This window comes from Amborella trichopoda, chromosome 10 (assembly GCF_054954075.1).
Source record: "Amborella trichopoda isolate Santa Cruz 75 chromosome 10, AtrichopodaSantaCruz75HAP2 v2.0, whole genome shotgun sequence".
NCBI lineage: Eukaryota > Viridiplantae > Streptophyta > Magnoliopsida > Amborellales > Amborellaceae > Amborella > Amborella trichopoda.
The window spans coordinates 44,985,924-44,999,157 of NC_142345.1; the positions used below are offsets into that span (position 1 = coordinate 44,985,924).

At 35.5% G+C, this 13,234-nt stretch overlaps 1 protein-coding gene across 1 annotated transcript; it reads right to left on the reverse strand.

Moving 5' to 3' along the window:
- Positions 1 to 832: 832 nt before the first annotated feature.
- Positions 833 to 10,966, reverse strand: LOC18447435 (alpha/beta-Hydrolases superfamily protein). The gene is made up of 14 exons (XM_006857532.4): positions 10,639 to 10,966; positions 7,648 to 7,729; positions 7,394 to 7,497; positions 6,868 to 6,994; positions 6,580 to 6,674; positions 5,594 to 5,717; positions 4,686 to 4,766; positions 4,470 to 4,568; positions 3,926 to 4,111; positions 2,869 to 2,956; positions 2,697 to 2,767; positions 2,474 to 2,548; positions 2,164 to 2,313; positions 833 to 1,310 (listed from the first exon to the last, which is right to left on the reverse strand). The coding sequence occupies exons 1-14, from the start codon at positions 10,677 to 10,679 to the stop codon at positions 1,104 to 1,106; spliced, it is 1,530 nt and encodes a 509-aa protein (XP_006857594.1). The 5' UTR covers positions 10,680 to 10,966; the 3' UTR covers positions 833 to 1,103.
- Between the last annotated feature and the right edge of the window lie 2,268 nt (positions 10,967 to 13,234).

Below are 13,234 nucleotides of genomic sequence, written 5' to 3' on the forward strand. Positions count from 1 at the left end.
AATCCGAGTCCAACCTGACCCGACCCTTTGCGACCGCCACTAACATACCTAAAAGAATATCAAAGTATGGAGAGAGTAGAGTTTTAGGGATCAGCCCCGCGGTTCAAATAAAGAGTGACAAGTAAAGTTGCTTGGTCTGTAAGCTCATACCTCAGTTCTAGACAGGGATTCATCTATTGTGCTCTATTTTAAAATTCTCATAGTATTCATATAGAGTAGATTAGACGGACGGTAGCAATATTAGGTTCATCTAATCCCAAACAAAAATTAAGTTCAATAAAAACATCAATTATAACAACGTTCAACTAGTCAGACCAAGAAATTTTGTTTGGTTGAACTTATTTAGCATTGTTGGACAATTTTTTTATAATACACTTTATATCTTTGGATCATTCTTCTTTTTCTTTTGGTTTTAAAAATGTTGATAGACTGGTGCTCAAACTTCTACAAGGCAACACGGTCAGAAGACGAAACGAGTTGCCTCCATATGTATGGAGCAAAAATAATTGCTCAATTGTTCCGATACAGTACTCCATTGTTCAAAACTTTGGGGTTTTTTTGCTCTCTTTCTCTCTTCCCATACAGTGCTCAATTGTCAAAACTTAGGGCTTTTTTTGCTCTCTCTCTTCAAAATGCCAAATGGATTGTTTAATTACATTGGCATTCTGTACTGTCTTAAAGCTCTACACACAGATTGATTGATTCTCTCTCTTTCTCTCTCTCTCACACACACATTTGCATATGATTACATCTGTTTCTGAAGTATTAAATCCCTGACTCATTGGATTCTAAATTAACATCCAGATTACCAAACGGAAGTGCAAACAAAAAGGGAAAGGAACTGCGCACTAGACTGATATTGAAATACATACAAAACAAGATCAAAACAGGGAATGGAAGTTTCCCATCCTCACACCTGCAAATACACAGAGAGGGAGAGAGAAAGACAGAGAGGGAAAGCAAAGAACATACAAAAAAAAGCCTTGGTGTGAGGAAAAATAATTACTGTTACAAGAGATGTGTGTGTGTGTATATGATACATTGAGAGAGCTCTCAACCCTTCATAATACCCATTCTGCCTCTTCTCTCATGATGCGAGCAAATCACGTTGACTTTTGCCTCTTGTATTTTACATGCCATAGGAAACATAGTCGTATTCGTTGGCTCAGTGCCTCTAGTTTCTCAAACTTGTCTCTCTTCTTCGGCTTCTTGGAATTATTAGCTGATGATCCATCATCTTTGTTATGTGACCGAGACTGAGACTTGCATTGTATCTTACGTAGAGGTGTCGCCAATGCCCTTAGAGCCCGCTGAATCAAGAGAGGAGAGAGACAAACCACATCAGCGGCATCAGCAGTAGTAGGGGAGAGAGATGTACAATGCCGATTCATGGTGAAAAATGGGGGGGAAGGGGAGAGGCATAAAATATTGATCACGAAGAAAGACGGAGCAAACAGAGAGGAGAGATGCATAATATTAATTCTGGGTGAAAGATGGGGAGAGAGAGAGAGAGAGGTATATTAATGATATTATATGGTGAGAGAGAAATGTATAATATAGATAAATGGTTAAAAGTGAGGTGTACATAGAGAGAGAGAAAGGGTTATGATGCACAAATATTGACTCGTGGTGAAAGATGGGGTAAACAGAGAGGAAAGATGCATACTATTAACTCAGGTTGTGTGTGCTTGTGTGTGTTTGTGTCAGAGAGAGAGAGACCAGAGGGAGAGAGATCTATAATATTGACTCATGAAAGGCAGGAGTAAAAGATGCATGATATTGTATTATGGTGAGAGAAATGTATAATATTGCTAAGTAGTGAAAGGTGGGGTATACAGAGAGAGAGATGTATAGAACTCATCCATGGTGAGAGAGGTGCGTAAAATTGGTTCATGGTGAAAGATCCGGTGGAGAGAGATATATAGTACTGATTAGTGGTGAAATATGGGGTTCAGATGGCAAGCATAGGTGGAACGGTGCTAGAATGGCTAAGTCACAAGCAGCCCATGGGCGGCACCTGCCCTCACCAATCACATATGCATATGCACATAGACACACATACAGACATAACACTAATTCATGTTGAATAGTGAGGAGAAGAGATTATTAATTCATGGTGAAAGGCGTGTGTGTGTGTGTGTGTGCTGGGGTTTTTGGAGAGACCTGATGTCCTTTGGTGACACTGTTACTCCCAGAACAATCAAGAGAGGATGACTCTTCGTCGCTGTTTCCGAGGGAGGAGCATCTGCCCCAGCTCTCATGGTTGGAACTCGAGTATGAGCAGCTCTCCTCAATCCCCGCATTCGACTTCTCCTGCGAAATACCAAGCCAGAAATTTCAGAATTAGAAACAGTATAAAAGCCCCATTCCTCTCTCTCTCTCTTTGGCCTCCTCCCTTAAATCAAAAAAGAAAATACTATCATGGATTAAATTTCAATTTCATAGATGTTCACACTGAAAGCAAGGCACCAACCTGAAAACTCATTTCTCCATCACCATCTTTCCCATTGAACTCAATAACCACATCATCTTTCCGTTGCAATAAGTCCTGATATGGAACAAATTTAACAAAGTAACAAATTTCATTGATAAATGATTCCTACCGATTTGGCATAACAAGAAAATTTGGCATGACAAGAAACTTAGAGTGATATACTCCTGAGCTTTAACAAAAGAAAACACACATATCAGCTTACCATTGCATTCGTTATTGGGGTAAAAGCTCCAGTTTCAGAGAGCAATTCACCAACCGATTTTGTGGGAAAACCTGCATTGGATTTCTGTTCAATATGGAAAAAAGGGTTTCCATGCTGAAAAACCTAAACTAAACCATATGAGAGAGAGAGTAACTTGATTCACAGTTCTTACCTTTTGGTGCACCAGGAGGAGCTGATGATGAACTAGCTGCATCTGTCTCCACCATTCGAATTCCTGTAATTATCTCGTACAACAAGCTCTACCCACAAAAAGGGAGGATAAAAATTAACATAAATCCCCATCTGTGCACCCATTAAGTTGTCAAAAAACCACACACACACACACACACACACACACACACACACACACACACACACACGCATGCACACACATGAACACACACACACAGAAGCGTGTGCACACACAGATACATATATACATACCTGTGTGCGCATGCGTGTCTCTAGAGAGAGAGAGAGAGAGAGAGAGAGATTTAAATAGTGGCTGAAATTCCTCTGAAAAGCTACTAAACTCTGGATGAGAGTTTTTTGTTTTGAAAAGCTCAGATATTTTTTGGTAATATTCTAAGAGTAATAGCCAAGATAGGAGTTTCTCTAGTCTATGCTCATTTTCCAAAAGTTCTTTCAAATCTGAAAGTGACTTCAAAAATTATTAAGTTCCTCGGATTTCCTCCTATGAATCAGGTTTATTGCCCTCAATTATTTTAAGCTTTTAAAATACTTTTCTATTAGTAAAACCAGTTATTAAAACCTCACCGGGCTTTGGGCCAAGACTCAGCCTCCAACTCGGCCGATTTTGCCACAGATTCAGGCTCAGGACCCTGGTGAGTCAGAGCCCGATTCCAAACTTATAAAGATATGAGCAAAATCATCTCTCACTGTTTCTTCTCTCTCCAAAAAAAAAAATCATCTCTCGCTGTTTCATAAATCATCAAATTATCTATATTTGTTTTCAAGGTGTACCACATACTTTTCAAAAGGATCGATAACCAACAAAGCATCCCTCATGTATAAGAGGTAAGAAAAGTTCAAAGGTAGATGGGCATCATAAAAGAATGTTATCTTGTCTCAAGGAAAAATCTTTTATAAGAATTCCTAGTCAGAGGGAAAAGTTCTTTTTTTTTTTTCTTTTTTCCTTTTCTGTTTTTTGTTTTCAGGTAGGGGTGGTGTGGGGCAGGGGGTGGGGGGGGAGGGAGAGAGAGAGTCACCTCATTAATGCTGGCACCAACCTTCAAATCCCCCAAGTCATAGTACTTTTCAACCTTAGCGGGTAATGGCGAAGAAACTTGAGGAGGGTGAAGGATGTTGTAGAAGAAAATGGAGACAGAATCATAGTAAAACTGAGGTCGAGGTGAATTGTGATCACCCTCAAACTTTATGATATTCTTATCTCCCTGAAAAATGTTCAAATAGTTAACAAAACCAATTTTCCTTTGATGGGCTATTTGCAAAAAGTTTTATGGATGACGTATTAAGAAACCAACTTCTTTTTTGATATATTCAATATAAAAAAACAAAGTTGGTCACTATAGATTTGTTTAAAACACTGACATTTCTTTCAGTAGATTACATCTAAAAATTATATGACACAAAAAATGCCCAACTATTGATGCTTTCTTTTATGCGCGATAACCATTAGCAAAAGGCTGACATATAGCAAAAAAGTAATATAACATCGATAAGTTGGAGATGAATTTGCCAAATTGAGATACCTATTAGAAACCAAAGATAGGGAGTTTTGTGTTTCCTTACTGCATATGACTTAAAGATAAGGTCTGAATGATGAGGCTGAATAAATAAATCCTCGGTAGCATGCCCAAACAAAGCTGGGATGAAAGTCTTTGGAGCAACCTGTGATATAAAAAAGAATGCACCCAAAGTTCAACACACCGTTCAGGTATGTAAGTTCAGAGAAATCATGCCTATGTCAAGTTATGAAAATTTCCAATACAACCCAAAAAAATGTACCTGTAAAGAGTTGAGATCCATAATATCAAAATTGGCCTTTTTCTGAATGACCCTCCTCATATATTGCACAGCCATTTTAACCTGATACAACAAGACAATGGTCAATGCAGTTGCAAATGTATTTGAAAAGAGAACATCTAACTATCAAGTTGATAATATTTAACAAAAAGAGGTAATACGAATTGAAAAAGACATATTTATTAAGAAAATAAAATTTCAATAAGTAAAGATAATACTTATTAAAACAGAAAACATTAATGTGTTGATAATAAAAAAGAAACTAGTTTTGATTTTCATCTATGTAAAATGGGTACGTACAGGCCAGGAATCAAAATGGGATAAAATTTCACCAATTTGTAGAAGACAATTAATAGAATTGTTGCTTGTTAGTCAAAGGGTGAATGGGTAATTTACCCCAAGGGCTAACCAGAAGGTAATTTTTCAAACACAAGAGTGTAATCATATCAGCTCATAGGTACTGTGATTTGTATATTATCATGACCTAATCCAATCGAACAGGCTTCATGGATCTCATACTCGCACATATGCCATATAAAAAAGTACAAAGAAAAATTATCTACTTTCAATTCTCAGCACTATATTTCATGTGTTCATAGCCACATAAAGAAATGAATTTGGACATAAGCCATTTAAGCCACAGATTGCAATTTGAACCAAGAACATACACTGCACAAAATGATATTATATCAGGCTTCAATTTGCCTAATTTGATCATCTTGACAGAATATATCTTCTAAAAGTTGCTTCTAAGAAGACAGCCTCACTTTAAAAAGAATATATATGCATAAGATTAAACAAAATGTGATAAATTTACTTTACAACTAAGTCCACCTCTTCAACATGATTGTAAGGACCAGTAGTAAAGCATATAACAGAAAACCCCATACCGTGAATTTAGGAAGCCGGATTTTATAAACGTCCACAAGCTCCATCATAAGATCAAATAAATTTGAGAAAGCACTGTCCAACACCATTCCAGCAACAGATGGGTCTTCTGCTCCATAAAGAAGGCTGCATCAATTAAATTTTGAGAGTGAACTCTTAGGCTCCAAGCAACAGTCATTTGTAGATATACAGAAACTATTGTTTATTATCGAATTATGGATATAACCAGATTTCCTAGAAAAACTTTCAATCAAGTTAGAAAGGTTTACAAAGGCACCACCACTGTTGCTAAACTCCATAACCATACAGAGAACAAGTCACCGATATTTTACAAATATAGAACATGGCACCAGTAAGCCAACAAGTAAACATGTCTCCTAAAGCCTAGGGAGGCATTCTCTTCATTTAGAAGATAGTTGGCTGGCAAAACTAGCATTTATTTATGTTGAAACATGGACACTGTGAGTCACTTGTAGGTTGATGCATGGATGTCTTGGATATCTAGCTGACCATACAGAGGAACTTTCATCTTCAGGGAAATAATCTTCGAATATCTATTTGTAAATTTTTTAAACCACGTTGGGATTATGCAGTGAATAAAAACTAAAAAAAAAAATGGAGAGCAGTGCAAATCCAATAGCGCAGTAAGCACAAAATTTGAAAGTCTAGAATCTATCTTAATCGGATGCACATCAAATTAGCTTAAATTAAAAGAACTGAAAGTAATGCCATCATAACAGCCCAGGAAGCAAAATTTGAGTCTAGAATCTATGTAGATGGACAACTAAATAACACAGAAACAAGTGGTCAAGAGTAGTTTAATGATAATTTTGTGTATGAACATGAGAAATTCCAGAATATTAAGAATCCACTACAAAATCCTGAATAGATACTTACACGATGGTTCTGTGAGTAGAAAATCCAACTAAGAATTAATTTTTTGTAGACTACGGGAAAAAAACAAATACAAAACAATGCTATATATTACCTTGTGACCGCACCCATGGATCTTCCCCATAGCCCAATGCACGATACTTGCTTGTTGCCACGAAGAAAATCCACAACAGTTTTAAGATCATCTTTCTGAATTGGACAACCAAGGGAATGACTTAGACAAATTACAAGAACACAGATGCATGAAGAAAATGGGCCCGTGGCCTGGTTACGGAGACACAACGACACGTCACGGGTTCCGTTCCTACCCAATTAACATTTAAAAAAAAAGAAAATTGAAAATAAAAAAGTGAGGCCATGAAAAAATGAAAGATCAGTTTACCTCATGCCATCCAAGGCTGACATAATCACCATCAGACAAACCCGAACCAGAAAAATCCAGAATAAAAACAGTAATATTTGAAGGAAGTAAAATTACAGCTGCCTCATTGGCATCTGCTCTGCAGCCACTGCATTGTTGAGAAAAGAAAGAAATCAATAATATCCAGCCTTTAAATAAACATTATTCCTCAAAAAATATCAAACTTATTATAGCAAATGGGGAAAGTATGCTGTAATCCAATTTAGTAAGTGGTAGTCCAAAGAGACATCCACCATCCATTGTCAATGGTGAAGAGTGGAAATTATCCATACTTTTAAGGATGCTCTATCGGATGCCACCATGATTAATCTTCACTCTTCATCATCAGGAACAGATGGCGGGGGGACCTTTGGAATATCACCTTTAGATTACAGCATACCTTCCAAAAATTTTGGGAAAAGGCAGCACACGACATAACTACATATGTGCAAACCCTAATCAGTACATGTCCCCAATTAAACCATCCTAAAGAAATACAAGAACAAACCTGTTCCCATGGCAATATATAACACAAGGAAGAGGGGTGTTTTCTGGGAAAGGTGAGGGAACATAGTGACTGCACTGCAAGACATGGCCTCTTCCATTTGTGAGCTGTTGATAACAAAACAAAAATGCCAGTGAATTTAATACTACAAAGGTGCGTGGGTTTGTACATATTGTCAAAAATATATTTGATAACATAAAATCACAGGCTAAAAACTACAAACAAAAATGCGAAGGAGACCCAGTTTCTATACTTGCCTCCAAGTCTTGTCGTTTGTATTTTCTCCCAGCAATAGTGAAATCTGTTTCCCATAAATATTGGTCTGGATTATATTCGGCCCTGTAATATATGTCATTTTAAAGAAAGTAACAAGCATTAAAAAAAATGAAATAAAGTATTGAAAACAAATGAAGAAGCATATTGTGCAACAACACTTCCACCACATAGCAAGGATCAGTAATTTGTGAATGCCACCTTTTATCACTTCTGACCAAAGATAAAAAAAAATTGGACACAGTTGAAACTTTAGACATATTTTCTAAGTAGCTATGCCACTAAGGTGCTATCCACAAGACTCAAAGGGGTGACATGAGATATGATATCTCTTTGCTGAGGAGCATTTGTGAAGCGTAAATGGTCATTGGGTGTTTGTCTTACCAGAGAAGAATTTATAGACTCAACACAAGTATTTAAAAAAAAGAAAAATCCGAACTTGTTGCGCGACTCGACCAGAACCAAGACAGAGTTAACTAGCCCAAGCTCTCCAATTTTGTTAAGAAGCTCAACAAGTTTCTGAATTCTAGGGTAACTTAATTTTTGCCAACAGTAGGAGTCGAACTTTAGATCAATTCTAATAGGGAACACATGCTACCGAATATCTACCGTATGTTTTGGCGATGACTCCATAATATTTTATTTTGATAACAGGGCTGAATCTGAAATTTCCATTATACAAACGGAGACCCAGCAAATTGAGTTGACTCGGATAAGTGGCAGAAACACAAAACAAGTTTCTGAACACTGATCAAGACATAATGAAGGAAATCCCAGTATATGAGCTGCTTCAGATGAGCTGCATTTACTGGCTTAAATGACACAACACAATCAAGGCCATAACGGGCAAAAGTCCAGTATTCTTTGGAAGATAGATATGGGTAAGCCATGCAAGCATGCCTACAATAAATTAATTACTCTTATAAGTATTCCTGAAGATGCCACCCACAGTCGACAGACTAGGGTGTGCAATGGCTGCACTGTCAAATATGAGTTTCGAGATAGTCTCCATCAACAACAAACAGGTCAATAGCTCAGTGGTAGCGCATTTAACCACCGATCAAGAGGTCACTAGATCGCAACAGGTTGGGCCCTCTTTCAACTCTATATTAGCTTTCACACATCAAAAAAAAAAAAATCCCCCCAACAATATCTCTCACGAAACAGTCTAAATTGTGGATTTTAACTGAGGGCCACAAGGTGACAAACCTGTTACAGATGAATTCAGGGCGGTGAGAGGGGAGTGTGAGGAATCAATTTGGAAGACAGGTACAGATATTCCCTCAATAAGGGAGTATAGAAGCATGGATTCATTGCAATATTTTGGGAACCAATATTTGGGACTAGACAGTCAAATCACAACAAGTAGGCAGTTGCAGCACTGATAGCTCATGCAGATTTCATGGTGAGGTTAGCTAATCTTCTACTCACCATTGACAACCTTAATATAGCAGGTAGAGTACGGAAAGTTTCTAATTTCCTGATTAGTTTAAATCGCATACTGCTATTAAAACCCTCTCCAAAAAAGAAAAGGAACAACATAAAGCATGCATTGCTATGTAAACCTACAGGTCCGAATTACAAAGATGGTCTCACTAATTACTGCTGATTATGTGCTATTATTAGCTCCTGTTAGCAAGGATAAAGCCTTTGCTTTTGGAGAGCTGGGAAAGCTAAAGTCTTACATAGCTCAAAGCAATAAGCTCGTTTAATTCAGGTGTCATATGGGAATTTTCTAGTTCAACTTAAAATGCAGGCCAACATTAGAACTAGGCAACCCGTCAAATGAGAAATTATGAAGTGCACATTATTATGCATGTCTTTAGATCTCAATTACCAAAATGGTAGCCTTTCAACTGCCTCACCATAACTGATTATGCACTTACATATCATTCAAATCACTGAGAACATTCAATTTGTAATTAAAATTACAATCAATGTGAAAATTGAGCAAAATATAGTAAAGGCTTGAGTAAATAGTAAAGGGTCTCTGACATCTAATGATATCATTTGCCTCCCTGCGACGACGAGTGTCACGCCTCCATGCATTACACACAAGAATCAAGTACGAAGCGTTTAATCCCCGATTTCCAACTCCAAATATTCTTTAGGCACAAATAACACAAAGCACTAAATGAAACATCTTAAACTGAAACTAAAAGAACTAGGTTGAACCTTATGTCTAAATTGGTAGCAAGAGAACATAAAAGAAACAAGTCCAAAAATAGCCAAAATTGCACCAGACCCAAATGAACTACTCTAGAATCAAAACCCAAAACGGTTCTCATTTTTTATTTAATTTCTCTTCTATGCTGGGAACCTAATTCTTCACAGGTTTCCACATACGCTTCTTGGTAACTTAATTTACACCAAAAAAGGTACAAGTTTCTGCAAGTATAGACAAAAATTAGTTCGATATTAACAAGTTTCTCAGTACACTTCATCAATAATAAAATTATAATAAAACCCACAAACAATCTTTCACATGAAGGAATTGCATGCTACCATATTATGTTCACTTTTTCAAGATTCCAAATAGAAATTTTCCAGTTAAATGCATCCATGTTAAACCCGTAATCAATTCATGGTTGCAACACACCCTTTAACAATTTCATTGCACCGAACAATTAAGCCTAAACTCAATGCCTTGATAAAAACCCATAAATTTTTACACACCAGACCTGAATCTCAATTTTAGAAAAGCCCAACATACAATATTCTTGATACTAAAAAAAAAAAATACAAAAACAAATAAAAAACTAAAAACTCTATCACAATACATTCACTATAACACCATGATATATCACCAAAAAAACAAATACAAAAGATGGTGTAATACCAAATTTCAGACATAAAATGAGAAAAACCAACATTTATCATTATCCATGAAATTCAATTCATGCTTGCAACTCGACCAGCTACATCATGAAAAAATTACAAATAAATAAGATTTTTTTTTAAAAAAAGATATCTACCTTGGTGGCCGAATCACAAAATTTATGAACTGCTCAATCATCTTCCTTTGATCCAAATCTCCAAGAAAAAAACACGGACAATCCTCAATTGAACATTCTCTCCATTTTTTGACACCTCCCAAAGGAAACTACTCAGAATAAACCGAATAAAACAGAAAAAACCCGAAAAAAATACACAAATAGGAAAATTTGAGGAAACCCAAAAAACAAACAAAAGCTGTAAAATGGGTTTTCTAAGGGGGGAGAAGATGGCGATTAAATCGCCGATCTGCTCCCAAATGGAGCTCCACTCGCCACCACAAACACCAAACCACTGCAAATGATCGTCAGTTTCGCCTACATCAAAGTGGCGATTTATTGGAATCAAAAGCAAAGGGAATTAATTACTCGCCTGGTTTATTCTCCAGGGGTAAAATTACTACTGTACGCATCAATGTGTTAAGATATTACTGAATTGGCCTTTTGGCTGCTGCTTTTTTATGAGGCGTGCCTGCTTTCTTGAAATGGCAAAAGTGCCCTCCAAGTGCTGTGTTGGGGAAATTACTAAACTACCCCGTTACCATATATAACGGTAACGGACGGGGAATAGAATCACCCGTTATAAAATAAGCAGCATTTTATAATGGGCGGGGTTTGTAGAGGATTGCTACTTGTGTGCCCACTTTGGGGGAGCACCAATCGCATGTCAAATTTTAAGTTTTGTAAATGGAAAGGACCTTATTCTGAGAGAGAGATTGTTTCAAATTTTTAGTTATAGAGAGGGAAAGTACTTACAAATTTTAGAGAGAAAAATTATTTCAATTTTTTTTAAAAAATGAAACTATCTTAAATTTTAAGTTTTAGAAAAAGAAGCATCTTAAAACTTTAGATAGAGAAACTATCTCAAATTTTAAGTTTTAGAGAGATAAAGTACTTAAATTTTTTTATAGAAATAAAATATCTCAAAATTTTTTGCGAGAAAAACTATTTTCAAAAATTTTGAAGAGAGAAACTATCTTAAATTTTAAGTTTTAGAAAGAGCAAGTACTTGAAAATTTTTAGAGAGAGAATATCTCAAAAATTTTAGAGAGAGAAACTATATCAAAAAAAATTCTCAAATTTTAAGTTTTAGATAGAGAAAGTATTTGAAATTTTTTAGAGAGAGCAACTTTCTAATTTTTAGAGAGATAAACTATTTCAAAATTTAAGTTTTATAGCAAAAATATTTTGAAATTTTTAGAGAGATAAACTATCTCAAAAATTTAGAGAGAGAAACTATCTCATATTTTAAGTTTTAGAAAGAAAATATCTTAAAATATTAGAGAGATCAATTATATCAAATTTTAGATAGAGAAACTACTTAAAATTTTAGAGAGAGAAACTATTTCAAATTTTAATATTTAAAGAGATAAAGTACTTAAACATTTTTAGTGAGAGAAACTATTTTAACAATTTTAGAGAGAAACTATCTCAAATTTTAAGTTTTAGGGAGAGAAAATATATTAAAATTTTAGAGAGATAAATAATATTAAATTTTAGAGAGTGAAACTATATCAAAATTTTTAGAGAGAAACTACTTGAAATTTTTTAGAAAGCAATTTTTCTCAAATATTTAGAAAGAGATAAACTATCTCAAACTGCCGAAATATATTTCATAAGAAATACTTTTCTCAAACTGGATTTCAATGGAATTAGATTACATAGAGTAATCTATTTACATGGATCCAAATGGCCCCTAAGTGTCCAATAGATTATACCCTTTTTGGAGACTAGGGGTGGCAATGGGTCGTTGGGTCGACCCTGACCTGGACAAATCCGACTAGGTAGTACATGGACCTGGACCCGGACCCGACTCGACTCACTAGGTCTATAAATAAATAAATAAAATAAAATTTTAATATATATATATATATATATATATATATATATATATATATATATATATATATATATATATATATATATATATATATATATATATATATATATATATATATACACACTATGTATAATATTATACTTGCATACATCGGGTCGGGTTGGTTCCAGTCATTTGGGCTCGGATGCGATGCGCCGGCCTGGACGTGGACCTAGAACCAGTTCAGGTGGACCAAACTAGATCCCATTGCTACTCCTATGGATACATTTCATTTTACAGTATGGCGTTTTTATGTTTAGAAACAATATTTTTCCTATGAGACCCTCCTACACTCATATGAGTAGGACCCCAAATCATCACCATCAAATTTGATATAGATCTTTAGAAAAGTCAAGTCTCACACTGTGATGACTTTTTTAGAGATTTGTGCCAAATTTAATGGTGATCCTTTAAGGTCATACTCACATGGGTGTAGTAGTGTCTCGTAGTGTCATTTATCTATTTGAAAATAAAAGAATATTCTAGAATTAAATAATAAAAGTTTATCTAGATTTATATTTGCCAATTTTGAAATGCGCATTCTTCATAACTATTTTTACTTTTTGTTTTCAAAATATAAAAAAATAAAGCCCATTTTCATTGTTTAAACATGAACAATTGTCCGTGCTTACACAAGTCAATTTGTAATGCCTATTTACATTCGTCAATTTTTAAAAATCATTCATGTTCCCATACGAA